General features: G+C 38.6%; 1 protein-coding gene across 6 annotated transcripts in view; it reads left to right on the top strand.

Annotated features, from left to right (window-relative positions):
- The window catches only part of map4l (microtubule associated protein 4 like), an 80,852-nt gene that overhangs the window by 34,815 nt on the left and 18,906 nt on the right, over positions 1-27,131 (top strand). For 4 of the 6 annotated variants that reach the window (XM_024273341.2, XM_024273345.2, XM_024273342.2 and 1 more), the window contains 5 exons: positions 20,112-20,458; positions 20,910-21,029; positions 22,041-22,149; positions 24,432-24,491; positions 26,157-26,413. In XM_024273341.2, coding sequence (XP_024129109.1) covers positions 20,112-20,458; positions 20,910-21,029; positions 22,041-22,149; positions 24,432-24,491; positions 26,157-26,413 — 893 coding nt within the window. Of the gene's footprint in view, positions 1-12,153; positions 14,158-20,111; positions 20,459-20,909; positions 21,030-22,040; positions 22,150-24,431; positions 24,492-26,156; positions 26,414-27,131 lie in introns of those variants that run through there. The other 2 variants (XM_024273344.2, XM_024273343.2) reach the window with 2 other exon arrangements.

Below are 27,131 nucleotides of genomic sequence, written 5' to 3'. Positions count from 1 at the left end.
TGCTTCCGGCCTCTGTGTCTGTGCCTGTTCCACTGTCTGCCGTTTCATGTGATTATCCGCAAACGTACCCTCTAGCTCCTTTTTTGTCTGTAGAGGCATTTTTGCATATTTAATAGCTGGATTCCTGCATGGCAAAGGCAGTTTGCGATGACCTTTTAAAACTTCATAATATACTTTCTGTTACAGGAACTCACTAAGTGGCATTTTAGAGCCAAAGATCGTTTCTGTCTGACACTCAAGTATTTTAACAAATCTGAACTGTCACAATATCTAAATTTTTCTAAAATCCGATGTACTTACACTATATTGACAAGACAAAAAAAGTTAAGAGGAAATGTCAACTTTCTGTGTTTTATTTAGCTTTCTTTAGTGGCCTATGAACATTTTTTAATGAATATAAACTATTTTTTTTATTACTTAAAAGTGTTCATGGATTTGGACGTTAGATATAGTTTGCACAAAAACTTCATTAATTAAAATGATGTTCAAAGCTGCATTTTTTTTTTGTAAAGATGCATGTGTGAATGCTGTCATTTAATACACTTAAGTTTGCTTCAGAGCTGAAGGAAAAAAAACTTTCCAAGATAATTTATGCAGGATTTTTATTAAATTAATTAGCTGCAGAGTTGAATGGGTATGTATTAATTAGTCAAAGAAAATTGTTCAAAACTGTTGGGGAAAACGGCTACAATGAAGTTATGGTTACCTGTATTAGTTTAGAAAGAACAGCTTTAAATCTTAAATGAATGCCGAAAAAGCCAAATGCGTTTTCTAGTTTTTAAAAACTTATTAACATTTTAATAAGCCACAAAAAAAGAAAATGCAAAAAAAAAAAAAAATGAATGTTTAAAAATATGTTTTTGCTTTCATGTTGATGCTGAATTAAGGTAATTTTGTAACCGAAATGGCTTAATCCATATTTTCTCTGATAAATGCTAAGGGATTACAGAAAAAAAAGGTATAAATCAAAAGGTTTTTAAGGTGAACAGCTGATTCTAGATCTCCTAATATTTAGACACTATTGGCTTTCAACATTTCTGAAGGTTTGAAAGCTCTGTCAATTTTAAATGACTCTTAAGTTGGATGGTTAAAAAAGCTGAAGCATGCTGAAGATTTCATTTACTGAAAAATCTGAAGATAATCTCAAAAACGTTTCCAGTGAGATTTCCTACATTCTGCAAGCTTCACCTATTTAAACCTGTAAAAGTACTTCATACATAAAGTAGTACATAAAAGAGACCTAGTTTTACTAATCATGTGTAAAAACAGGCCTTTAATCTAACTGAATGATTTGAGTATCTTTCTGTTTGATTGACATTTGGAGACTGAAGACATGTATTACTTTGTTTTCATCAGGTAAGAGGAAAGAAACTAAAGCAGCATTTCTTTTTCTTCTCTCTTTTCTCTTTGCTTCTTGCTTCCAACAACATGATCTCACTGAACAGGTAGGAGACATTTTTGATTTTTGATCATAGTTTTAGATAAAAAATAATATGGGTTTAGATGTTTTTTTTTTCCTGACACTGTTCTCTGAAATTTGTCAGTTTGGATCCATTTCATCTTCATGAGACTTTTAGTTAATGAAGCCATTTTGGGGAGTGGTTCTGGTACCAGGAGCATGTTGTGTCAGCACAACATTTCAACCATCAACATAAAATCATCTCAGCTGTCAGACCTTCAAACCGCCTTGGGTGGTTTTCTTGAGAAAATGGGCTTTGATCCGTATTTCCTAAACGTTTTCATAGATTTATATTTACTCCAATCATCTTCATGCTTTACTGGTATGTCTTTAAATCAAGTTCCTCTTTTATTAGTTATCTTATCTATCAAAAAAGATTTTTATGAAAAAGGTAGGTGGAGTAGTTGAAGCTACTCACGTAGTTTTTGCCAACATGATAAAACTTCTGTAATTTCATCCAATCTATCTTTTAGTGTCACCTCACAGTTCCCATTAGATTTCATTCTGCCGGCTGTATTGTATAGGTTTATTTTAATGTTTTAACATGTATTTGGGATAATGGACAATCCCAAAAATCTGAATCTGAAGGTGACTCTTGAAAACATGAACTTTGATCTGCCTGAGGAGTTTGAAAGTTGGTGTTTTCATGATCGCCTAAGCCTAGAAATCAGTGACGTTCGCCACTCTGATGTCTCTATTTATAAACCTGCGTGCTTTTCTTTTATCTCTCATGTAATATTTATGGCAGGGACTGTTTCAACCTTACATAAGACAAGCTTGCCGTTCCTTTTTTTAAACAGGGTGCATGTTTCCTTTGAAACGAAAGAAAAAGTGCAGTCACAGGACGCATCACCCATGCGTGTGTTAAACTTTGGGTCTCCTCTTGTTCTTGTCAGTGAACCGGGAAACTGTAGGGGCTGTAGATTGAAATAACACTTGGTAGCGTGCTGGGGTTGGCTGTGCAGCAGACGGATAACACAGATGAACTGTGTCCTTCAAAGCCAAAAAAAAAATAAAAGCTTGCTAGTTGGCTCCATCTGGTGTCTATGGGAGGAACTGCAACTGATTTATTTACAAAATTCTAACATTTAGTGAGACGGTTAGTAAACAGATCAAACAGTCTTATGAGAGGATTATAATAGTAAAATCAGACATTAATAGAATGAATATTCTAGAAAGAGCTGGTAACACGATTTGATTAAACCAGTTTTTGGGTTTTGCTCTGGTCTAATATAAGATTTCTGTAATTCAAAACAACAAATAATCTTTTTTTAGTTTGCTAATATGCAATTAGCAATGAAGAAAAAGCTTTCAAGTGTAATTTAATAAAGCAATAAATAATAAATCTTCCTTAAATTTAGCAAAACACATGTTTTGACATGTTTGATGTAAACATACTGGTATGCAGTAGAGATACAATGATTCGGTTTAATGGTGTAACATATGGTTTTAAACCAAGAATTTTAGCATTATTTTTATATTTTAAAAAAAAGGACTCAAAAAGGAGAAAAAAAATCATTTCAAATTAAGAGGTTTCACACTAAATCGTTTTTTTTTTTTTTGGTTGCTTCAGAACAGACGTAATCTTAGACATTGTCCACTTTAATCAGAGACTTGAGAAGTTAACAGTTTTTTTTATGATTGATAAACTGTTAGTGTAGTAATGATGACACAATGTTCTGAAATGCGCTTTTTGATTTTAGTAAAATAAAGTGAAATGTTTGGTGTGTAATGCTTTAGTAACCCCCTAAAGAAGGGTTCAGTCCTCACTCATCCTTTCTGCTGAAACTTTCACATTTATAATATTTTAATGGGATATAAAGTTTGTGTGAGTGTCCCAGGGTAGATGAGTCACTAAAGCATATTTTAATTTTATCACCAACTCTAAAATACAAGCTATAAAAACCTTTCAAAAGAGGATTTCCAGAGGGTTTTGGGGTATTAGACAGAAGAGAAAAGGTGATTTTGTAATAAAATAAAAAAAATGATCATAATGAACTGCATTATCCATTGAGACAAATTGCTATCTATATAGTAAAACCAAAAAATAATCATACATGAAAATGTAGCAAAATAATACAAAATGTTTTTTTGTGTGTGTTTTTACTGTATCGTTTTTGTCATAAATAATTAACTAGATGTAATCAGGTTCCACAAAATTTAGTGTAATTACATTCATGTATTCATAAAGCTTTTCATCTTACCTCAGAAGTTGAATTTTACAGTAAAAAAAAAGGTTTAATTTGTGTTTTATTGTCAGTAGAACATTAACATCAAGTTAAGAATTTACCTGCAGAAAAAATCTCTTTTATGATCATGCAAAATCAAAGACTTCAGACAATAAACAAACTCTACCTTGTCAGTTTAAACTAAGTTTTCTGATAATGGAAATGGTTAAATAGACTGATAGAGAAAAACTGCAGTTGTTTAAATAAAAAAGATACCAGACCTAAAGAGTAGCAAAATGTACTAATATTTTACAAGATTATACAAGGTTGATTTAAAGCACAATAAATGTATCCATACTAATGTGATACACTTTAAAGTTGTGGTTGTTGTGTAAAAGTATTATACAGTAGTTGACACTTTTTTTCTATTATTTGTGTAAATGTTTGTTAGAATACTGTCCTGCTGAAGCTCCAATGAAATAAGCCTAATGCTTTGGGGTAATATCCATCTCATTTTGATCATATTAGTTATGGAAAACTGATGCACAAGAATTAGAGATTACCTTTACTAAAAGATCTGTATTTCTTCCAATTATAAAACTTTGTATTCATCTTTTGGTCTTGTCAAATCAAACTTGTAGGTTTTGGACATAAATTGAAGTGATTGATTTATTTCTGTCTATGGAATGAATGGAAGTTTCCGCTTTGTTCACATTAGGAGAAAATTAATTTTCTCTCATCTCTTTATCAACTCATATTTCAGTAATTAATTCTTGCCTAAAGGGGTTCCCCAACCGAAATGACCAAAGAGACAAAAGATGAAAAGGATTATAACAGGAAGTTTTGAGGGCCTTTTTTGGACTTTTTTTATTTTACTTTTTTCCCCATTGCATCCTGCCCACCACCTTCTTTTATCGTTAGGTCTTGCATCATATATCTTAATCCAGTTTGGTGCTGTAGTCCTCTCTCCTTATCTTCCACATAGCAGATATTACCTCTCTCTCTTTTCCCTCTCCCTCTCTTTGCCCTTTCTTTCTCCTCCATCCACGTCACTGCCGTCTTGCCCAGACTCCCCATGCAGCTGCAATAATCACTGCATCAATGATTTGGGTTTGGATTGGACGGAGGGGGGGGGGTCGGCGATGTTGGTGGTGCGGGAGGGCGTTGTCAGGGAGACAGGAGAGGCGGTTGCCGTAGAAACAAAGAGACTCTGCGAGTTAGGGTTGGAGGAATGGAGACGGGGTGGACTGGGTGTGACAAGCAGAGAGCTGGAAGGCTAAAAATAGCAAACGCTCTGACAAGATCCGCCCACTCTTTTTTTTATATATATTCCCCTTCCTACACCACCACCACCACCGCCACCCTCGCCCACTACCTCGATCCTGCCCAACGCCACGGGCAACCAGCTGTTGTGTCTTCTCTGTCTGCCTCCTTCATCTCCAGCTGATACTCCACACTGCATGACCTTCAAGCAGAGGACTTCCGTTCTCTTTCCTGCACGTAAACAACTCCATTCCTGCTCATCGGTTTGCTGCTTGTAGCTGTGTGGATACATGATCTCCTTTCCTCTGCTCTGCATTCCCAGCTGTTTTTGACCCAATTTGCAGAGCGAGAGCTGCTTTTAACTGCGCATTGTGAAAAATATTACCTTTACTGTTTGCATTCAGATGAAACGATATATGTTTTCCCCGTCCATCTTAAAATGAAAATCTAACCTAGTTTTGGGAAAGAGTAGTGGAAGCTGAACAATAATGAGCAACAGAATGGTTTCATACCAAGGAAGAGAACCACAGATGCAATATTTGCTTTAAGGATCTTGCTGGAGATGAACAAAGGTCAGAAGAAGTTCCAATGTGTCTTTTTAGATCTAGATAAAGTCTATGACAGGATTCAGAAAGATGAGCTGTGAGGGGAGTTGTCAGAGGTGTGCTGGACATTACGAGAGCTTTACAACAGTGGTGAGATGTACTGTAGCTGATGGAGAAGTTCAAGGAGGAGGTGGAACCAAGGATCAGCTTTAAGCTCCTTGTTTGCTGTGGTGATGGACAGACGGATAGATGAGATTAGACAGGAATCTCTTTGGATCATGATGTTTGCAGATGACACTGTGATCTTTAGGGAGAACAGACTCGGCGAACATTTCAATGTGGGTCCCATATGGTTTACCTTTGGCCTGAATTGGTGGGCCCCAGGCGGGTTTGTCCGCGGGTTCCATGGTGACCCCATCTGTGTTTGCCCACACTGGCTTAGGTGGGGACTCCGTGGTCTGGGTCCCTACGCTAACCAGCCGCCCGGAGGACAGCGTAGTGAGCTAACAAGCTGCCTGTCGGACAGCATAGCGAGTTGGCGAGCTCTGCTGCCCAGCGAGCCAGACTACAGAGTGCCCACTCAAGCCAGTGTGGGCAAACACAGATGGAGCCACCATGGAACCCGCGGACAAACCCACCTGAGGCCCAACTATTCAGCCCAAAGGTAAACCATATGGGACCCACTTTGAAATGTTCGCTGGGAGAAAGCAGGTGGAGATTTGCTCTCCCCACTTGTAACAAGATAGGAGTACCAGTTTGTATTTGAGAGGAACTCTAGAGGAACGGTGAGGATACCGGTGGAGGTCTTGAAGGACTTTGGGTCAGTCCAGATCATCATAGAAAGTAGGGAAATGGGGAAAACATTTGCAAAAAGGTTTGGTTTGTGACAAAAGTGTCAGCAAGAATGAAAGGAAAGATGTAGAAAGTTATGGTGACAGCAGCCATGTTGTTTATTTACTTTGAGAAAGATACAGGAAGCAGAGCTGGGGGTAGCAGAGAAGATGATGTTTAGGTTCTGTTGTGATGAGAATGGATAGGATCAAGAAGAACAGCTCCTGTTGGATGTTTTGGAGATAAATACAGGGAGACAGATTGAGATGGTTTAGACACATTCAGAGGAACGGCAGTGATTATGTTGGTAAAAGGATGCTGAGGGTGGAGTTTCTTAGAAAAAGGCCTACAGGAAGACCCAAGAGGAGCTTCATGGAAGTAGTCGAGCATGACATAAAACTGATTGGTGGGCAAGGCTTTAAAAATTAAAGCAACAATTGATAAAATATTATTATATCAAAAAGTAATTTCCTGTTGTTGATGGAGATTCTTGTTCACCCAGGTGACAACGTCTTAAATTTTTATCATGGCATTCAGGCTTCTTGTCGTCTTTTCTTAAAATGTGTAGCCAATCATCAGTCTGATTGATGTACTTCAATAGGAAAGGCAAAACTTTTCAAAATAAGAGTACAATAAATCCAGATGCCATGACTAAACTTCAAGTCTATCTATCAAAAAGTATTTACATATTTTGTTTAAAAAGATAAAAATGCAGTCAGGTTCCAAAAACATTAATTTTTTTTTTAAAAATCTTGGCAACTGTACCAATTAAAATAAAAACGTATTAAGGCTTTTATTATTTTTATTTCTCAATTTTTACTGCAATCCTGGGATATTGCTAATATTTTCTGTGAAAAGAACCACAGCTTAAAGTTTGTATTATGTGCTAATGAAACTTTAAGTTTTATCCATCTGTTTTATTGACTCGTGACTTTTCCTAAAAAAATCAAATTGTTATATTTGAAAAAACATACAATTGGTCAGTTCTCAGACTGAGTTAATGCAAGAAATCGTTTGTACTGGACCAAGAGGCAGAGAAACTTACTAACTAACACTCCACAATATGTGAGGACAAATAAGATAAATCAAATATTGATTTTTTTTTTTTTATGCATTGAGAGTTTTGATGTACTAGTAACTAATTAAAGCACCAGGAATACTACCCAAGCATTGTTTATGTCTTTATTTTTGCTTAGAATAGTCTAAAGCTGGAACTGTTAATAGTACATGCACAGATGTAATTTAAATGTAGAAAAAATGTAAAAGTCTAAGACGTATGACAAAAAATAATTTAAATTGCATTATTTTTAATCCAGTTATATTAGTACCAAGCTTACTTACTTGTTTAGACTCCATTAAGATGTTATTGTACTGTATATTATTCAGGAAAATGTACTTAATAACCTTGTTTTAAATAAAAGCATTTTTTTTCACAAGTGAGTTTAGAAAAACTTGTATTTGTCAATAAAACACGTCTTTAAAAGTTAAAACTGCATAAAATTGCATATCTTAATCTAACTGCAGTGATACTTTGTCAGCAAAATCAGGGGCTTATAAGAGTTATAAGAGAGTTTCAATTTATGGATAAGCCATTTAATTAAAAAGGATCAACCTTCTTTGTTGTACAAACTTTAGTGCCGCTTTTGTCCTTCTGGAGTTGTTTCTTTTATTGCTCATTCAGACATTTTTCAGTCTGAGTTTTTGAATACGCATCAACAGCCCCCGTGCCTTTCCCTCTAGCTTCCTGTTCCCCTGTGGTTACAGTAGGCAAATTGTCCGTGAAGGATTATGTTATAATATTCATTCATTATCCTTCACGCTTGATGAGCCACTTATCCTGGTTTTTTGGCTAAAACCCCAAATTGTTTTGGAGAAAAGGAGTTTGGTGGAAGTAGGCCCACACAATAATTTATCGTTATCGCGATATCAGCCTGATCGATAAACACATCGCACAAGACGGTGTAAACTCCAATAAATGGCTACCTTCATTTTTTTACACACATGCTAATACAATCACATGGCAGTTTGAATTATTTAAAAAATCAAATAGAGCCCTCTACTCATCTGACCAATCGGATGGATCTTTTTTGTTCGAGGGCATGTAGACGAGAATCATTTGGAATGCACTTCAAATTATGTTGACTTTTATTTAAATAAAACAGTTGCAGCAAAATGGGAATGATGTTTTAGTTTTTTTATGTATCGCAAGTCATATTGTCATTGCAATATTGATCACTAATATCGCACATTGCAAGTTTTTCCTCTTATAGTACAGCCCTAAGTGGGAGTCACTGTTGGCATGTGAGGCAAAGTTCCGGACTTCAGGTTCTGAGTTATTCAAGTGATGAAAGCTGCTTTAGGTTATTGTCAGCACAGAGCTTTACTGTTGCATATGACCAAGAATAAACCTGCACATCATGTACAGAGAGTCAAATATGAATTTTATAGCAGAGATGGGCTCCAACAAATTTTGTTAATCAGGTTTAGAGAATCTGTGGGTTTGGACACTTATGTCAAGCTACCAAATGAATTTTATTTAAATACAATGGGAAGTGAACTATATATATATTTTTTTATCTGGAGAGGCTGCCTTGAGGTCTGTCTCCTAATTGGCTCTCTAAGGTCTTGATCCAGTGACTCACACCTACTTCTATCCATTTCCTTGGTTATTCAGGTCTTAATACTTACACAAATGTTTATTTATTAAATATAACTTGTACTATAAAAATCACTAATCTTGGTGAGGTCTGTGCTGCATGTTGAAGGAGAAAAACTCTTCTTTACAGCGTGCCTTTTGGTCCTTTAGAAAGGTCACTTCCTGCTTTAAGCAACCAGAAGATTCTTCATCAAGAGAGAACGCTGAATTACGCATGGATGCACTGCTTAAAGGCAGTATGCCTTTCTCTCAGAACACTCTGTGTTTATGAGAGACAGGCTGCATATAGTGTTGGATTAAAGTGGATATGTGTGTTAAACCCTGCAGATTTTTCCATTTGCTCCGATCAAGTATACTCTTCTGAATGAGTGTGGTATTGATAGTTGGCCTGCACACACTAAGAGTTTCTGCTTTGCAAAGTAGAAAAAAAAGAAGAGATAAGGAAGGCAGGGTAGAGGATGAGACAGTTTGTCATCAAAGAGTCCAAATCCTCCCTGCAAAGCTGGAATATAAATCCTAAGCAGAGTGCTGGGGATTAATGCACCATTATTAAAACATAACCTTTGGATTTTTCCAGGAAGGAGGGGCCGCAGTTTGATGCCGGTAATGCAAGAATAAAAATGAGAGGTGCTAAAACTTATCTGGATTTGGCGCCATGCTACAAGTAGCACTCTGTATGAAAAGACATAGGCTTAGATCATTTGGCATGTGTAGGCAATCTGCCTTATAAGAGAAAGAAGTTATATGGTATTTTGACAAAGACATGCTAATTTTGATTAAGATGAACATATTTTAAAAAAGAACATTTTGGAGTTTTTATTTCAAAACTGTGAGGTCTTTTTTCATTTTAGCATCAATGGGATGATGTTCCTCAGAGAAAGACACAAACTTAAAGAAACTTTGTGAATGTTTCTATATTGCACCTTCTGTGAGGAGACACCTGAAATACAGGCAAAATAAAACAATAATTTGTATCATTATTATAATTTTAACGGACTGCATATGGCTCCTGGGCCGTAGTTTGCTACTTTAGAGTTTTTTTACTTCTTATTTTAAGGAACCTTATTCAGTTGTATTCATACTTCACAATAACAGGTTAAAAAAACACATTTTAAAAGTACGCAAAATTAAGTGTTTAAATTTATTTCTAAAAAAAAAAGAGAAACCTTTCATCAGCACATAACTGATATGAAACACAATAACATAAAGCATGTCTTTCCTACATAAAATCAAAGATGTGTGATAGGTAATAATACTGAGCCCTGTGGAACTCCACATCAAAATGTATCTTTCTTGGACTGTTCTTCTTTAAAGTGTTTGCAGTTTGTCCTTCAAGAAAGCCATTAATAAACTTTGACATATCTCTGTTAGAATTTTCGTGCAGTTAGGACGTTTGAATAAGATGATGTATTGTGTCAAATTCCATATTTATATTAGTAAAAACTTCCATTTCAGCTTGACCTCTAAAGATGTGTTTAAACACACAACTAATGTCTTTATGGTTAACATTTTAAAACATGTATATGGATGAGTTATTGATGAGCTGGAGTTCCTATCATAATGGGGGGGATGGGGGGTTACAGAAACTAGCAAGGGTCAGTATTTTAACATAAGGTACGCATGTGTTCTGGCATTTTAGTCCAGTTGGTGCTAGTGAATCTTCACCGTTTTATAGGGCTGATGTGGTTGTGTAGAGTAGTAAATATGCTCCCAATGATGAACTGCCACTTGAACTTATTTTTATATAAAAGAAAAGACACATTGTATGTAGGGCTGCACGGTGGCGCAAGTGGTTAGCGCTCTCGCCTCACAGCGAGAAGGCCCCGGTTCGAATCCCGGCTGGGACCTTTCTGTGTGGAGTTTGCATGTTCTCCCCGTGCATGCGTGGGTTTTCACCGGGGACTCCGGCTTCCTCCCACCATCCAAAAACATGCCTCATAGGTTAATTGGCGACTCTGAATTGCCCCTAGGTGTGGATGTGAGAGTGGATGTGTGAGTGATTGCGGCCCTGCGACAGACTGGCGGCCTGTCCAGGGTGTACCCCGCCTTCGCCCTTCAGTAGCCGGGATAGGCTCCGGCACCCCCGCGACCCCGAAAGGGAAGCAGCGGTCAAGAAGATGGATGGATGGACATTGTATGTAACACATTGACCAAAAATCTTAAACTGACTCACTGTATAAAGAAACTTGACTTAGTGATCCCTTCGCATTCCAAACAGGAAGTAACCTCTGGTTCCAAGTAGCCAAAATCCCATAGACTTCTTTTGAGAAATGAAGAGCTATTACTTGGTCATTATATATGTCAGAAAAACCCTTCTTGCTCTGATTCTATTTTTTAATTGAACTTTATTCATATCACAAGGATAAATTAATTATTAATTTTTAGCATAATATTTTTCATGATTTTTTTTTCCTGTAGTCCAAGTTATTCTTCTTATAAACTGGCCAATCAGATTCCTCGATAAAAGCATGTGGTCTCAGTTGGAACGTTTGAAATGTTTCTCCTGAGCCCGCTGTCAAGTGGTAGGGGTGTAGACTTTTTATAAGCTCACTCCTGATTGGCGATTGCCATAGAAACGATGACTGAGACTGACTTAGACCAATCAGTGCTACTTACTGATTTCCTCTGGCGCCACGAAAAATGGCAACTGAATTTACTTTATTTTGTCTGAGCTATTTTCTATGGGTGACATCACATTCCATCCAGTTCCCATATACAGTCAAAGGTTTATAATTACATATTATGAACAAGATTCTCACCACAGGTCAAAGCATCACTCTAAACCTTAAAGGTTTTGCTTTTAATCTTTCCTTAGCCACACCCAAAACCCTAGACTTTACTAATTTACTAACTAGTAAACTCATGTGTACATAATGTTCCAGTATAATGAGAGTGTGTGTAGATAGCTAAATTAGAGCAATGTCCTAAATTGCCGCCAAAACTTTGAGTTGATTCAGAAAAGGTGAAATGGTTCCATCTTATCTTGACATTCAGTTTAATGCTATTTCTAGTTTAAAGAAGAAAAGATCCAACCCTGCATGTCTGCCCCAAACAGGTTTTCACATAAATGATGGTGGATGTCAGAAGGGGAGTCTCTAGTTGTGTCTCACTATTCCCATGCAATGTCTCCCACCATGTATCAACATGTGAACAGTGGCTGATATTTGGCAGCTGTGACAGCCTCTAATCTGTCAGTGTGTGGATGTGCATGTATTTTTGCCACTGATGTCTGTGCGGTTGCCTGCGTGTGTGTGTTTGTCACCGGGGTCTGGATACTGAAATGGTGCTCCAGCGAATGAGGGAATATTTGGTGCCGTCATGTGACTGTGATGTCAAAGAGAGAGGGAGAGAGACGGAGAAAGGTGCAATTTAGCCCCACAGCTGATCCGTGCAGCGCTCAGAGAAAGGCTTACACCACCAGACACTCGCGCACACTCTCACTCACATGCACTTCTTTCTCCTCGCATGTAAGCACACATGCAATTTCCACCACTGTACTTTCACAGTCTTCAAGCCATCACTTTAAAAAAGAAAAAAAAGGAAAGGAACCACTCCTTTTTCTACTTTTCAAGCTCAAAATACTTTGGATATTAAGGTCATTTCTGCATCTGGACAGACGTGAAAGGACTGGACCCAGAGCTGAGGGAAAACGGCAGAACAGTAGTTAACAGAAGAGCATCTCAAGAGACCAAGCAAGATCAGTCAACAACTCTGCGAGAATGTCCTTTCTTTCAGGCTCAGCGTGGCAGCAGCCTGGCATCATCAGTGGGAGCGGTGGGTACGGACAACCTTCTAGTGGGCACCAGCAGCAGCAGCACAAACCTCCCAGCGCTCTCTCCGGGGCCAGCATCCCCCCGGTCCTGTCCACCTCGTCTTCAAAGTTAACCTCCAGTCCAGCATCTGCCCAGAACAGTGACTGGCACTGCCAAGGCCAGATGGTAACGGTGGGGGCGGCTGCTGCTGCTTCTCTGCCAGGGTCAAGAATAACTTTGATGGAAGATGAAGCAAAATTAGGACGAGCTAGGACAGAGGGGACATCTGGGATGATGGCTGGAGAGCCAGCAGGCCAGACCTTCGGAATGTCAGCGCTAAAGATGGAGGATGAGAGGTCTCGAGGACTGAAGCCAAAAGAGGATGGGCACAGAGTGGCAGGGGCATTAGGCAGTGCAGGACAGAGCCCCAGCAGCCCCATTTCATCCCACTCTTCCCCGTCTTCTGCCTTACCTTCACCTTTTTACTCACCCGGGAAGCTATTTACAAATTCATCGCTTGACCTTAAGCCGGCGGGCTGCCCCAGCTTTGGGCAAAGTAATCTGGAGCAGAAAAAAGCAGACAACGGATCTGACACTCCGGAAAGCGCTTTACAAGGCCAAGGCTTTCTCAAACCAGTGTTGGGGCACGGGGAAGCTTCTAGAAATGCCACTTCAGCTACAAGAAACAAAGAACACGAGGAGAAGATAACATCGAGAAACTTGGCAGGAAACCTCACAGAAACTTTGACAAACCAAATTTTGAAGCCATCTTTTGGGAAGCAAGGTGTGGAGGCAACTCCTGCCGCAGCATCTGAGCCTACCAGCAGTACAGGGTCATTGGCAGGCCCATGTTTTTCCTCTGCTGGCAGAGCTCCGGTGACTTCTTTTGTTGATGGAGTTGAGGGGAGCAGAAACTTAAGCCATAAAGAAAAGGGAGGAGCAGGATTGTGCACTGTACCGAGCAATGCCACAAAAGAGACTGGATTTCCAAGTTCCAACTCGTCACAGGACTTTAATCCCTCTCCGGATTGGAGAGTGGGATCCACTGTTATGCTGAACAGAGACATTAAAACAGTCGGCAGTGGTGAACTGCCTCAGAGGACTGCAGTAAGACGAGCCATGTCTGACTGCTCACATCTGTCTGTACCCATGGTACTGACCGAAACGTACCCCATCAGCATGGGAGTCTCACAAGACCTGGCGCCCAACGCGCCCGCTTTTGCTCCGATGGGATCAGCCTGCCCACCCAGGGCGCCGTACCCACACATCGCCGTTCGACGTTCACTCACGGTCACAGACGGCACAGAAGCTGCGGCTGCAATGTCAACAATGCTGTCGTCCCCATTAATGACGCCACAGGTATTGCCGTCATCGCCACCCCCTAAGAGGCATCATGGGAGCTGCGACACCAATGTTTTGCTTCCTGTTCCAGCACCAGTTGGATCAGCTAATTGCATCCAGGATAACACAATAAAGCCAACGGGTAAGGCGGCTGTCCTACGTGCTCAAATCTAGCAAATCATCTGGACCTGTATTATGCTTCTTCACGCTGTTTTGTTACAATCAAGCAGTTTCAGAGTTTACATTTTCAAAGTAAGAGCATAAACACTCTTTAACTTTCAGCCCTCATCATTTTTTCTTTGAATTTAGTTAAAGAAGTCTGTGTAAGCCACATAAAAGCAACAGCTATAGCTAAACTAATAAAGTAAATCCAAACTTTATTAGATTTTGAGCTCATATCTTTTTTAAGATATTACCATACGAAACAGGGGGGAAATGGTTTGGTCCCTCAAGTTATCAATATATTGCCAAGGCAGATGTTACTTAGACGGTTTTGCATTTGAATCTTTTTTTTAATACAACTATTTTTTGGTGAATCTCCAAATATTTCATTTTAGGATTATTTATCTTTAAAAATGTCTTGGGAAATCAGCTTTAATCAGTTGGCATTTCCTTTTGGTAGCCAACATACTTCATTTGATGCTGTTTTTATTTTTGCTTAAATGGAAAGAACAAGAAATAAATGATTGTTTTGGAGAATTGTTCACCTCAACACAAAGAAGGAACGTTAAAACCTTGGGTGCATGTCCATCCACCCATCCATCCATCCATCCATCCATCTGTCTGTAGTTCAGCCTGGAGTCAACAAAAAAACTGCACAATTATTCAGACATTGACTCTGACTGTACTCATTCAAATTTAGAGCAGCTATTTCTAGCAACGTGTTTGTGTGTGCATGACGTGAATCGTACAGATTCTAAAAGCGCACGCCCACACAAACACACACAGTCGACAGCCTGTCTGCATCCTGAGATGTTTCTCTTTTATTCAACACCGAAACAGGTTGCGCTACTTGCACACACGAGAACACACATTAGTGCAAAGCAGTAAATGACATTGAGGAGAGGGGAAAAAGGATCTCAACAGAATACACAAGCGGTTGATTAATCAGGCTCCCTTAAGCTTGTTGTGGGGGGGCTCGTCTGCTGTTAGCGGGTGATTGTGTTGTTAGATGAGAGCGAAGGTGACCTGCAGCAGGCACATCCCAGCAACATGGAGGTCAACAGGTGTGGTCGAGATGCACTGTCATCTTTTTAAGAGAAAATATGACAGCAAATCTTCTTTTGCAACTTTTAAAATATTTTATAAATAATTACATTCAAATATGTATTTATTTGTTTGTTTGCACAGTCTTTTCATGCCCTTGGAGCAATAATCTTTGATGATAAAAGACGAATATTTCCCCCCCTGGTGGATTTTTTTGCACTTTTTTATTTGCAATGGAAGCTGATCTCTTACACACATGAAGATAAAGACACAATCACTCTAGATCACAGGATCCAGTTATGTCTGCGTACATAAAGTTCCTTTCACTTCTGTGCGGCAGACCCTGCCGCCAAGAGGAAAAGCTGCCTGAAGCCTTTATGTTGTGCCTCACTCTATGTTTGGTATCATAGCAGAATGGAGATTGACCTCATAAAATCCTGAAGGCTTTAATCCTTAAAAAAATCCCTTCCCTAAAGGAGCTTACCACCAAAGTTCACGTTTGAGAGCTGTCGTGTCAGATCTTTAGGGCTCAGAAAACATGTCGGTACTTTTAAATGAGACTGAAAAGGAGGAAAATCCAGGTCTTTGTGCATCTAGGGCAGCTCCAAAAAGTCTATAAATCTTTCCACCACCCTCAGTTGGTGGCTATATAAATCATTTTCTCAGTTTTGTGGAGGTCAACTGTTCTTGTCTGACTCTCTTCCCGTCATGGACAGACTCTGCAGCTGGTTGCCAGCAGCTGTGCGTTGCAGCACGGTATTAGACGGATTCTCTGTGTTCTCAGCCTGCAGCTTCATACTGGATGAGTCATGATGCTGATATTGCAGGCTGCAGTCATGCAAGATTAAATGCTACCATTAATTAAGCAAAAAGACAATGTTCATTAACAGAAATATAATTTTAAAACAAATTCCCCATATTACAAAAGTGCATAAAGTTGGCTAACTTTGCAACTCTAAGTGACAAAATCCAGAAATATTGTGGCTTTTTTTCCCCCAATAATTGAGGATGTAAAGAAGATTATGCTTAAAATAGAATTTTTAAGTATTTATTTATTCAAATCGTTGTGAATGAGGAGCAGATGAAAAAAAATACCGTCTGTAAAAGAGCTTATTTGTGACGTAGAAAGTACACTGGGAAGGCCACAGGCTCTCTGCAACAGGGAGGGAAAGGGGGGCGGGGTTGTTCCATGCCAATGATCCCGCCCACAACTCAACTACTGCCGCTCTGCAGAAACTAAGGCCGGTTACGAATTCTTCCCCTACGGTTTCTCCTTACCCCTACATTTAGACCTCCGAACGGAGAGATAAGGAAAAATAGTGTCTTCGTCATCAATAGTCACCAGTCATCTACGTTAGCTCGTAGCTGCCAGCGCTCGGAAAATCCATAACATCGATTTTGCAGTATAACTTTAGAAAGTCATGCACCTGCTCGTGCTTCTGTCCCAGGTGGAGTTCAAATATCATGGGGTTTTTTTTCATGAGTGAGGGAAGATCATAGCGAGAGATCAGCAGGTGGATTGGAGCAAGATCCGCCATTGTGCGGTTGCTGTCCATTGTGGTTAAGAGCTGGAGGAAGTGGCCGGGGAGAGGCAAGTCTGGTCAAGTTTGCTTAGACTGCTACCCTCACAACCCTTTCCTGGATGAGCGGAAGAAGATGAATGAAGCCATGCAAAAACAACAGGTCTTTATTTACTTTTAAATATGAACTTGAGCACTCTCACGTGAAGAAAATCGCTTTTCCTCCACGGCACAGCGCGACACGGCTCGCCCTACCCACAGAAGGATACAGAACTCGAAGTCCTTTCGCTCTACCCCTAAAACTATTTTGGACACCACTTTACCTTAATTGGAGGGGTAGAAGAGGAATTCGGATTCCACCTATGTACTAGAAAAAAAACTTTTTTTTTTGCTAAAACCTGTATAATCATATCTAAAAGACCACTGGGAACACTTTTAAAATAGTATAAAACATGATCGGAGTGGGACGTTGACTCATAATTCTGAATATAAACCTAAATATATTGTTGGCTATAGGATTGCATTAGAATGGAAAGTTTTTTTGATGGAAAGATAAAAAAAAAAAAAAAATTCATCTGGAAAAATTGTATTTATTTTCCAATCATCCCATGGCCTCAAAAGGCTGTGAAATTACTTTAAATGAAAGTATATATTTGGTGACACTACATTATAGTTATTTAGTAAGGAAATGTAGATTCACAATATACCTTCCTAATCTTTTCTTTATGACAATTCCTATGTGATGTGAAAAACAATAAGGATTGATGAGGAAAAATTAGCCAGCGTGGAGGGGGAAGGGGGTGGGGGGCTCCTTACTTCCTGATTGTTACGCCAATAACAACACAGATGTAGGAGGAGAGCCAAAGTCCTAATGACAGGACTCTGCCCGCTGAATATGCTGCCACTTCCTCTGTTCTCCTTTCTACCAAGAAGCTGCTCATGTGAAAATGATGCCTGCTCGGATCCGACTCGGCCTCCGTTTGATTTGTTCTCCAGACTGAGCTAGTTGGCAGAGATGGGTCCAAATAGGAAAAACAAATGGCTGTTTTCTAATGAACCCCCCCCCCCCCTGCTCGATGTTGATTGCTGGAGGAAACAAAATCGGAGTAAATTGGCAGCCCCTGGCAAAAAACAAAAAGGACATCACGTAGCCTGTTGCAAACAGAAAAGAGGGAACACAACGGCTCCGAGTTTATGTAAGCGGTGTCTTTGTGACACTTTGAGCCACATCTCAAACTCTTTGTCACCCCCAGCCATCCGTCCCTCTCCATCAACCTCATCCGGCCTTAGGAGCATTCACCATGGCCCCTCCATGTCTTCAGTAACTAAATTCTCTGTGCTCATCCTTTCATCCCATGAGTCAGTTGACAACAACACAAACACTGTCAACCAAGTGATCTCTGAGAAGGATGAAGGTCTGTTCAAGGTCTCACAATAACCCTTGACACATGCTGAACTCACAGTCGGAAAAAGACTTCATTAAAATAGTTTTTTCTTGGAAAATATTTAGTAGTTCTAGTCAAATTTCTCATCAAACTATCAATTAAAAGTGGGGTCCAGATGACCCCACTTTCAATGTAAACATGCCCAGGATAGTACAATGGTTACGCATCAACACACAAAAAAACAATCATTCTTAAACTCTTGCTTATGAAAGAGTGTGTGGATCCTGTCTGTCAGGACAGATCTGGACCCCACTAACATGGATTTTCAGGACAACGTCACCATTGTGAGCACTTATGTAAGGCAGTGCAATGAAATGAAATGGGTCGCCCTGTTTACCAACCAGACCCTGAATCATCTGCTGCCACGACCTACATAGAGTCTTCCACTTGGATGTTCAAGCCTATAAATAACAGAATCAGAGATGTAAATGGAAAAAAGGTCTGACTTCCTGTTTGTGAGTGAAATTTTACTGGCAAAAGCTGTGTACACACTGTCCTTTGAAGTGGGGCGCAGGCCCAGCTATTGCATGACAAATAGTGATTAGAGAATTGTAAAAGTTCTGCTAATAAATGAAACAACCCACTTTACAAATGTTTTCTTCTCAGCTTTTTTTTTTAAGACAACTGCTTTTAATTTTTTAAATCAACATTAGAATGTAGTTGAAGATATTGATGTATTATTATTTTTATGTTGAGATTGCGGTGACTTAGGACCACAAAACATTTAAATTGGTTATTTGCATGTTAAGCTTTTTGTACTATCACCACTCACCAACTGACTGAGGGAATTCTGTGCTAATTTATATATTTGAGTCAGGTGCAGTAAAGAATAGGAGCAACATGTTTTTTTTATTATTTTAAAAGCATTCCCAGTGGTCATTTTAATTATGATTTTGCCATTTTTAGCCAAAATAAAAAGAACCTGTCGATTTCTCAGACATAGTTTCTGCAGAGAGGCTTTAGTTCATTAGAAATTTGCTTGTAAGTTTTGGCGGGACTGTTAGCATGGGGCAACCCCACTCCCTCCTCGTTGCTGAGAGCTCTTTGATTATGTGCTCTCTTGGCTTACCCGACATACAGTTTTAAACCAGATGTCAGCTCAGATGAGGAAAAAGAAGACTTGCATGGGTCTAATTCATTTCATTTTTCTAATGATGGAGGACAAATATAAAGAAAATGAAACTGCTCCTGATTCACAACAATTTGATTAAAGAATTACTCAGAAATATTTTAAGATTAATTTTCTTCATATATATCATCCATCATTAGGAAAATGTCACAAGAACATTTTAGAAACTATTTTCGTCTGGGTTTTTATTTTTTATTTATTTAACCTTTTATTTTACCAGGAAGTCCCATTGAGACGAGATCTCTTTTTCAAGGGAGACCTTGAACACAAGAAAAACATACAGTTAAAACAAAGTAGAAAGAATATGCAATTAAAGTGAACAACATAACTATGATGAAAAGATTAAATCCACTCCAATGTTTTTTTATCCTGTTCCTTTATTCAGTATTTCTTTCAAAGTTGGATGAAAATTATTTAAAGAAGCCTAATAGTGTGATGCTTAAATTTCATTGTCTCTGTAGAAATTGTCCTTATTAAATAAAAGGGACTCCTTACTGTGTTTTTCTCTAATCATTTTACATAAAAAAAGAAATTGAAAGAAAATTCTGTACACTTTAAAACCAAGATATTTTTTAGCTTTTCTGGAGAAACTAAAGGAGTGGGTTTTTTTAAGTAAGTTTTGATTCCCCCACTCTTCCCCCTAAAAAAACCCATAAGCCTAAAGTTTAATGTTGATGTCTGTATGTTGAGATGTTTAACCTACAAGAACTAGACATCTATTTTCTGCTATATTTGAAGACTTTCATGGTCCACTGTTGACTTGTCCCCTGACAAACGATAATCTTTGACCCCGCAGTGAAATCTGACAACAAGGACAAGCAGGAGAAGATGGACGTCTCCAACAAAACAGCCAAGATTGACAACTTTGACAAGAAAGAGGAGCAGCAGAAGAAAGACACCAGCAACGACAAGAACCAGAAGTCGGACCAGATCCTGAAAAGCGAGGACAAGCTGGAGAAGAATGACAAGGTCAGCGAAAAGGCGGAGAAGGTGGACAAGCCAGAGAAGACCAACAAGGACGAAAAGAAGGAGGACGAGAAAAAACCTGCAGAAAAGAAGGATGAGAAAGCAGGGAAGGTCCCGGCTAAGTCTCCCACAGGAAACGGCGGCAAGACTCCGCAGAGCCTCGACATCAAGAACAAGGTGAGTGCAGCTCGCTCAAACACATTTCATTGACTGGATGAGAAGTTTAGAACTTCCAGACAGTGCCCTCACTTCACTTCCTCCCAAAGCTTGCACCGCTGTCTTCGAAGCAGAAGTTTGCATCTCTGTAGATGAATATTGTTTCCTGAGATGCAAGTTGAGGAAATTTTTGCTTTTTTTTTCTCATATGATGCTTGAGGACTTCTGCTTATTTTAGTTGATTCTCTCACAATTTCCTCCTCTTGTCTATTTGATTAAAACGTGAATTCGCTGCTTGTAATTGCCGTGTGGTTTTCTCGCTGCCACGCCATGCTGCCACACCTCTGATTTCATTGCTTTTCTCCTCTTTTCTTTCATCTATCTTCTGTCTTTCCCTCTTCTTTTAATTTACTCTTCTACCGTTTTTTTGCGGCTTAATTTTTGGCTTCTTTGAAAACATCATTTCCACCAGCCTGATGCGGGTTCTGCCAAACGCCCCTCCCCCACAACAACCAATAAAAAAAGCCCTGGCGCCAAACCAACCACACCCACGGCAGCAAAGCAGCCGCCAGGTTCCAACAAGGCTGCCAAGGTGAGTGAAGAATGCATGGGTCTCCACCCTGAATGGGCGGAGCCTGTACAGACTGATCTGCGGTCCTTGGACAGTTTATACTCTTTTCCTCTGACAGCATTTTAATACTGACTACTATGAGGACCTTTGTTATTTACTGGACTATTTCCATTATTTCCACTGCGATAAATTTGTCCTTTACGTGACCGTGAAGTTCTTTGTCACAAGATTAAATCCAACAACACAGCCGTAGAGGAAAACTTTTTGGTTTCATGCAGAATTAAAGAAGAATAACTATGCATTGACTGTATCTGAGAACTGGACCAAGTGAGTGTCACCCATAAAAAAATATTTCCAACAAAATGAACTCCATTCAATCGCCATTTTTTCACAATACAGATGTTGCCATGTGGGAACCAGAAATTGTAAGTTGACTGTGACTCAGTCCAGTTCTTATATAGTTGATGTAGCTACTTAACACTTACGTGACTTTGATCAGTTCCATTGAGGTGTTTTTCCTCACTTACCATCACATTAAATTAAAGTAAAACTTTAAAACCCCAAATCATCCAAAATATTTTCGCTCACTTGAGGATCCTTCAGGTTGAGTCACAGATATCTCTCTGAGATGCTGGAAAGACTTGAATTTCATATTGAATGAATCACGGAATGTGTTTATTTTTTCTCTCACAAACCTCTAGCCTAATAAAACATTAAGAGTCTACATGCTCCTGTCTGACCTCAGCCGGCATTGAAAATTCCTCGGTCCCAAATCTAATTTATCATCTCAACATATTAAACTATCAAAACTCCTTTACTCCCCGCTTTTCATGAATCATTCTTGAGCGTCTTTGCTCTCTTTGGTTCTTTGGCCTTCTTTGCTTGTGCCATGATTGCACGATTAACATTTTTTTTTGTGGTGGACAATGTGATAACAGCCCCAATGCACAAAGCAGTGCAAGTGCTAAACTGATATTCAGAGAAAATTATAAGGGTGCTTTAATAAATGTATGTATCCTGTTTTGTCTGAAGACTCCAGAAAATGGTGCACCAGAAAAGCGTCCATCTGTGCCAAAGACCACGCCCACAACTCGAACTGCGGCCAATAAGAATGGCTCAACTGCAACAAGCAAAAATGCAGGTTCGTGTGTACTCTTAAACATTGTGTTTACAATAGTTCTGTTTGTTTAGACACTCTGCCAAAGTCTGGTTTTTAGCTTGGTCCAACACAAATAAGACGTTAGCTGCTGTGTTTTACCCAGAACCATATTCTATCTAGCCTGAATGTTATTCTTAAGAAGATCAAAATAAAAAAATAATAGAAAGTAAAATTTTTGTTCTGTTACTTCGTTTTATATATATATATATATATATATATATATTATTTTTTTTAAGGAGTAATTGGATAATTGTAATTGTTTAAAGGTATATATATTTTATAATGTATTTTCAAATTTTATATTTATATTTTAGAATGATGGTTTTCGATGGTTGTTTTATAATGGGTGAAGTAGTATAGAGGGGTTTTTTTCACCTCTACTAAACATTTGTATAAATAATGTTACATTTATCTCAAAAACTGTTGAATCTAAAACAAAAGTGCATACATCTGATCAACACACACACAAAAAACTGACAGTACAGAGAAAGGTGAGTCACGTTTTCACTTCTGTAACTAAGTTTGGCACTTTTTTGGATTCAAGAGAGAATTTTTGAAGATGCCACAGTCATTTCATTATCTGAACATCATAAACACCTTCTCACCTGAAGGGAAGCTGTGAGTCAACCTGCGACATTTTATCAATCAGACTTTTTTTTTCTTTTCAGCTTTAGCTCAGCATCCTTTCAGAATACAAATTATCTTTCTAATATAGATTCATTATTTTCAATGCAGTCAGATTGTTTTTCCTCGTTATTGTCAGACTGTTGCTTACATAAAGAAAACCTTACACATGAAAGAGTTCATTTCACCTTTTTCGTAACATTATGGGATGAATCCAATGTTTGGAGCTGCTTCTCTCCCACATAAAAGCTGTTATGATCAACTCGACTTTACATGATGACAGATGAGCCGATGATGCAGCGATGACAGCACTCAATGCATTCTTGATGGAACCTAAACAGAACAACGCAAATGACAAGATGCACCTTGATCATCTCCACTCAACACAGCCAAGCTCAAACTGCTTCAGAAACGTGTTTTTTTTATTATTGTAGCATCTTGAGTTTTTGTTTCACAACTCAGCTTTAAAGAAAATGGGTTATATCAACAATTTGACTTCAATGCAACAAAAAGTTTAGGAAAATAATGCAGTTTTTTTCTCTTTGTATTTCTAAGAAGGGGGAAGAAAAGGGTGGATCCAAAACATCTCAGATAGATAACCTGGAGAGCATTCTGCTTCCTCAGGAATCTAGAGCACCATTAATTAATTTCCATCAGGCCACCACAAATAGCACTCTTATCTACTGCTGTATTGTGTTCACAGTGGAGAACAGGAAGGATCTGCAGCAAATTGCAATATTAGTAGATAAAGTGAAATATATGTATATCATCAGGCTCACTTTTGTGGGATATAATTAGGCTAGCAAATGAATATAACTGTTTGAAAAGCATTGGTACTATTTACTGTATGTTTTATTTGGGCTTTTAAAAGTTCTATTTACTGATTTAGAAAACAGTGAATGAATACAAATCAAATGTACTGGTAATAAAAGAAAAAAACCTCAAATATATTTTAACTGTTTACTGATAAATTGTTAAAATGTAACACAAATCAAGTGAAGACTATAGACAATTGGAATAAAAAGCCAAACAATTTCCTTCATGCATTCATCTTCTTAATCGCTAGTCCCTTTTAAGGTCAGAGGGCTGCTGGAGCCTAACCCAGCTACTCATGGGCGGAGGCAGGGTACACCCTGGACAGGTCATCAGTCTGTCACAGGGTCTCAATCACACACCCATTCACTCTCACATTCACACCTAGGGGCAATTTAGAGTCACCAATTAACCTATGAAGCATGTTTTTGGACGGTGGGAGGAAGCCGGAGTCCCCGGAGAAAACCCACGCATCCACGGGGAGAACATGCAAACTCCACACAGAAAGGTCCTCAGTGGATGTTTTCTGTTTCAGGTCCCCCACCCGGGACTTGAACCAGGACCTTCTTGCTGTGAGGCAAGAGCTCTAACCACTGGGCAACCAACAATTTATTTTTTTAATTGAAACTAAATAAAAACTGGTACTTTAAGATTGGACTATAGTTTGATAATATGAGGTAGGAGAGCTGCTAATACAGTTAAGTCTAGAAAACAACATAACAATTGTTGTGTTACTAATTCCTGCTTCAGACAGACTGTTGTGTTGTTGTTTTTTTTTTATTTGTTGTGTCAGAGTAATTTTAAAGTGTTTGTTTTCCTCTTCACAGCAAACAAGAATGATAAGACTGAGAGTAGGACAGGCGAGGCCAAGAAACCCAAGACTACAGGTGAGAAGAGTAATATTTTGAATTAAGAAGATGTGGACCAATCATTAGATCCTGACATTTATACCTGTGCATTGTTTAGTTTTTGTAAAAAAAAAAAAAAAAATCAAAATAGTGATTTATATTTTTATTATATTATACTTATTTATTTCATATACAGCAAATATTATACTGGAGTATATGTCGCTCTGGAGTAAGTCAGTCTGGAGTATAAGTTGTTCTGGAGTAAGTTGCTCTGAAGTAAGTTGATGAAGAGTATAAGTTGATCTGGAGTAAAAGGTGCTCTGGAGTAAGTTGATGTGGAGTATAAGTCGCTCTGGAGTAAGTTGATGTGGAGTATAAGTCGCTCTGGAGTAAGTTGCTCTAGAGTACCGTATTTTCCGGACTATAAGTCGCGGTTTTTTTCATAGATTGAAAGTCCCTGTGACTTATACTCCAGTGCGACTTATATACGAATTTTTAATGATGAGATATGGACCGTAAGTCTAGAGTGCCCTCTTATGGTGATCAATGCAATTACTTTATTTACTTTAGTTATTCAGACGTGACACAGAGGACGAAGAATTTAAGGGATTTAGTGATATGGAGTGAGATTGCGTGCAATTAATTACAGTAAAGATACAAAGTTGATGAGTTCTTGAGGCTATAGTTAAATAAAACTGTTATGTTATATAAATGCTACACCTTTTCGTTTTTTTCATGATGCTAATATGTGAATATGTGTTGACACATATTCAGCCTGTTTTCTATTCACTTATGAATGTTATAACTTACCTTCCAGGATGATGTAATATCGTTTTTTTCAACCAGTTTGTAAAATAAATTACTTGAAAAAAATGTGACTTATACTCCAGTGCGACTTATGTATGGTTTTTTCTTCTTCATTATGCATTTTTTGGCCCCTGCGACTTATACTCCGGTGCGACTTATAGTCCGAAAAACACGGTAAGTCACTCTGGAGTATAAGTCGCTCTGGAGTAAGTTGATCTGGAGTATGAGTCGCTCTGAAGAATGAGTCGCTCTGGAGTATGAGTCGCTCTGAAGAATGAGTCGCTCTGAAGTATGAGTCGCTCTGAAGAATGAGTCGCTCTGGAGTATAAATTGATCTAGAATATAAATCGCTTTGGATTATAATTCTCACTTTTGGGAGAGAAGTCTGATGTTTCAGAATAAATCTGCCAAGCCCAGCGTAATGCTGCGTTCCCTGCCGAATGTGATTCACACATCAAACTCGCATCTACTACTGACTTTTTATGAGACGCTTCAAATTTGCGTCCACTGCCTCCTTTGAGGTGGGCCAAACTGGATGCTCAATGTTTGTCCAAAAATGTTTTTATCAACTAGACGCTCATGTCGCATGTGGGAGAAACTACCATCAAGTTTTTCGCCTCATCGCTACTTGGAAGCATTAACTGTATATCTTATTTTGAATGCGCAGAAGACAACCATGATATTGAGAGATTAAGTTTATTAATTAAAAAAAGTATCCATTATATATTTGACTAAGATGCATGAAAAAGTAGTCATTTATAAGCAATGTTTAATAAGTAGACTAACTGCACATTTAAACCCTAAATTTGAATTTTGAAAAGTAAAGACTGACACGCATGTCCAGTTTATTAGCTAAGTCAGAAGCTTTGACCCTGACGTACTTTGTGTTTCTTGTAGCCCGCCCTCGTCCAGCCTCCACCGCTGCTCCTGCTACCCCAGCCGCCTCTACTAACGGCGAGGCTAATGCCACTCATCGTCGCCGAGTCATCACCAAACCCCCCGTGCCCAAGCAGACCCCTCTGGAGAAGAAGCCAGCGGCGCCCCATCCTCCCCGAACCCCCCGACCCATCAACGCGCCAACACCGGATTTGAAAAATGTGCGCTCCAAGATAGGATCTATTGACAACATCAAGTACCAGCCTGGTGGAGGAAAGGTAGGAGAGGCTAGCACCGTGTGCATGTCCATGAATAATTCAGATCATTTGTGCCTCTTAAGACAGCTGAAGTGCAGCTGATGGTGTAGTACCGACTGGTTTGGAGTTTATGTAGCATTTGGGTATTGTGTCACCAAAATTAATGCTGGTGAATGTGCCCTCAAGAAATACAAGCTGAAATGGGTCACTGACTAATTTACAAAAATGTAATATCTTAACTGAATTCTTGATTCAGTATTTTTTAAAGGCTGGTTTGACAAATGTAGTTATGTACACACACACTCCATTTGTCAGCTTTTAAAAAAGTATTTTTTACTTTTTTTGTCATTTTTTTTTCAAGAAAACTTTCAAGAAATGCCTTTATGGATGTATGGATTTTCATTCAATTCGAGTTTTATTACAACACTGCAGTATTTCAGTAAAAAATCATCTGATCTTTTAAAATTCATTGTGTTTTAGATTATATTCTTTTGGTTAAATGACTTAATTCAAATATGCTTAGGTGACACATGACAGAAAATGAGTATATGAAGAACATGTAACTGCATTCACCTTTAATTATTATGCTCCAATACAAACCCAAACCATGAACCATCCACCACTGTGTTTCATCTCCACTTTAATCTCTTTTTTGTAAATATATTGTTCCAGAAACCAGAAAAACTTCTGATGCAGCTTGTTATATTTTTTCTTGATTATCTTTCTTGAACTGAATATT

This window comes from Oryzias melastigma, linkage group LG17 (genome assembly GCF_002922805.2).
Source record: "Oryzias melastigma strain HK-1 linkage group LG17, ASM292280v2, whole genome shotgun sequence".
In the NCBI taxonomy this organism is placed as follows: Eukaryota; Metazoa; Chordata; class Actinopteri; order Beloniformes; family Adrianichthyidae; genus Oryzias; species Oryzias melastigma.
Note: the sequence above shows the minus strand (reverse complement) of the source record. Positions and strands in the feature narration are given on the sequence as shown.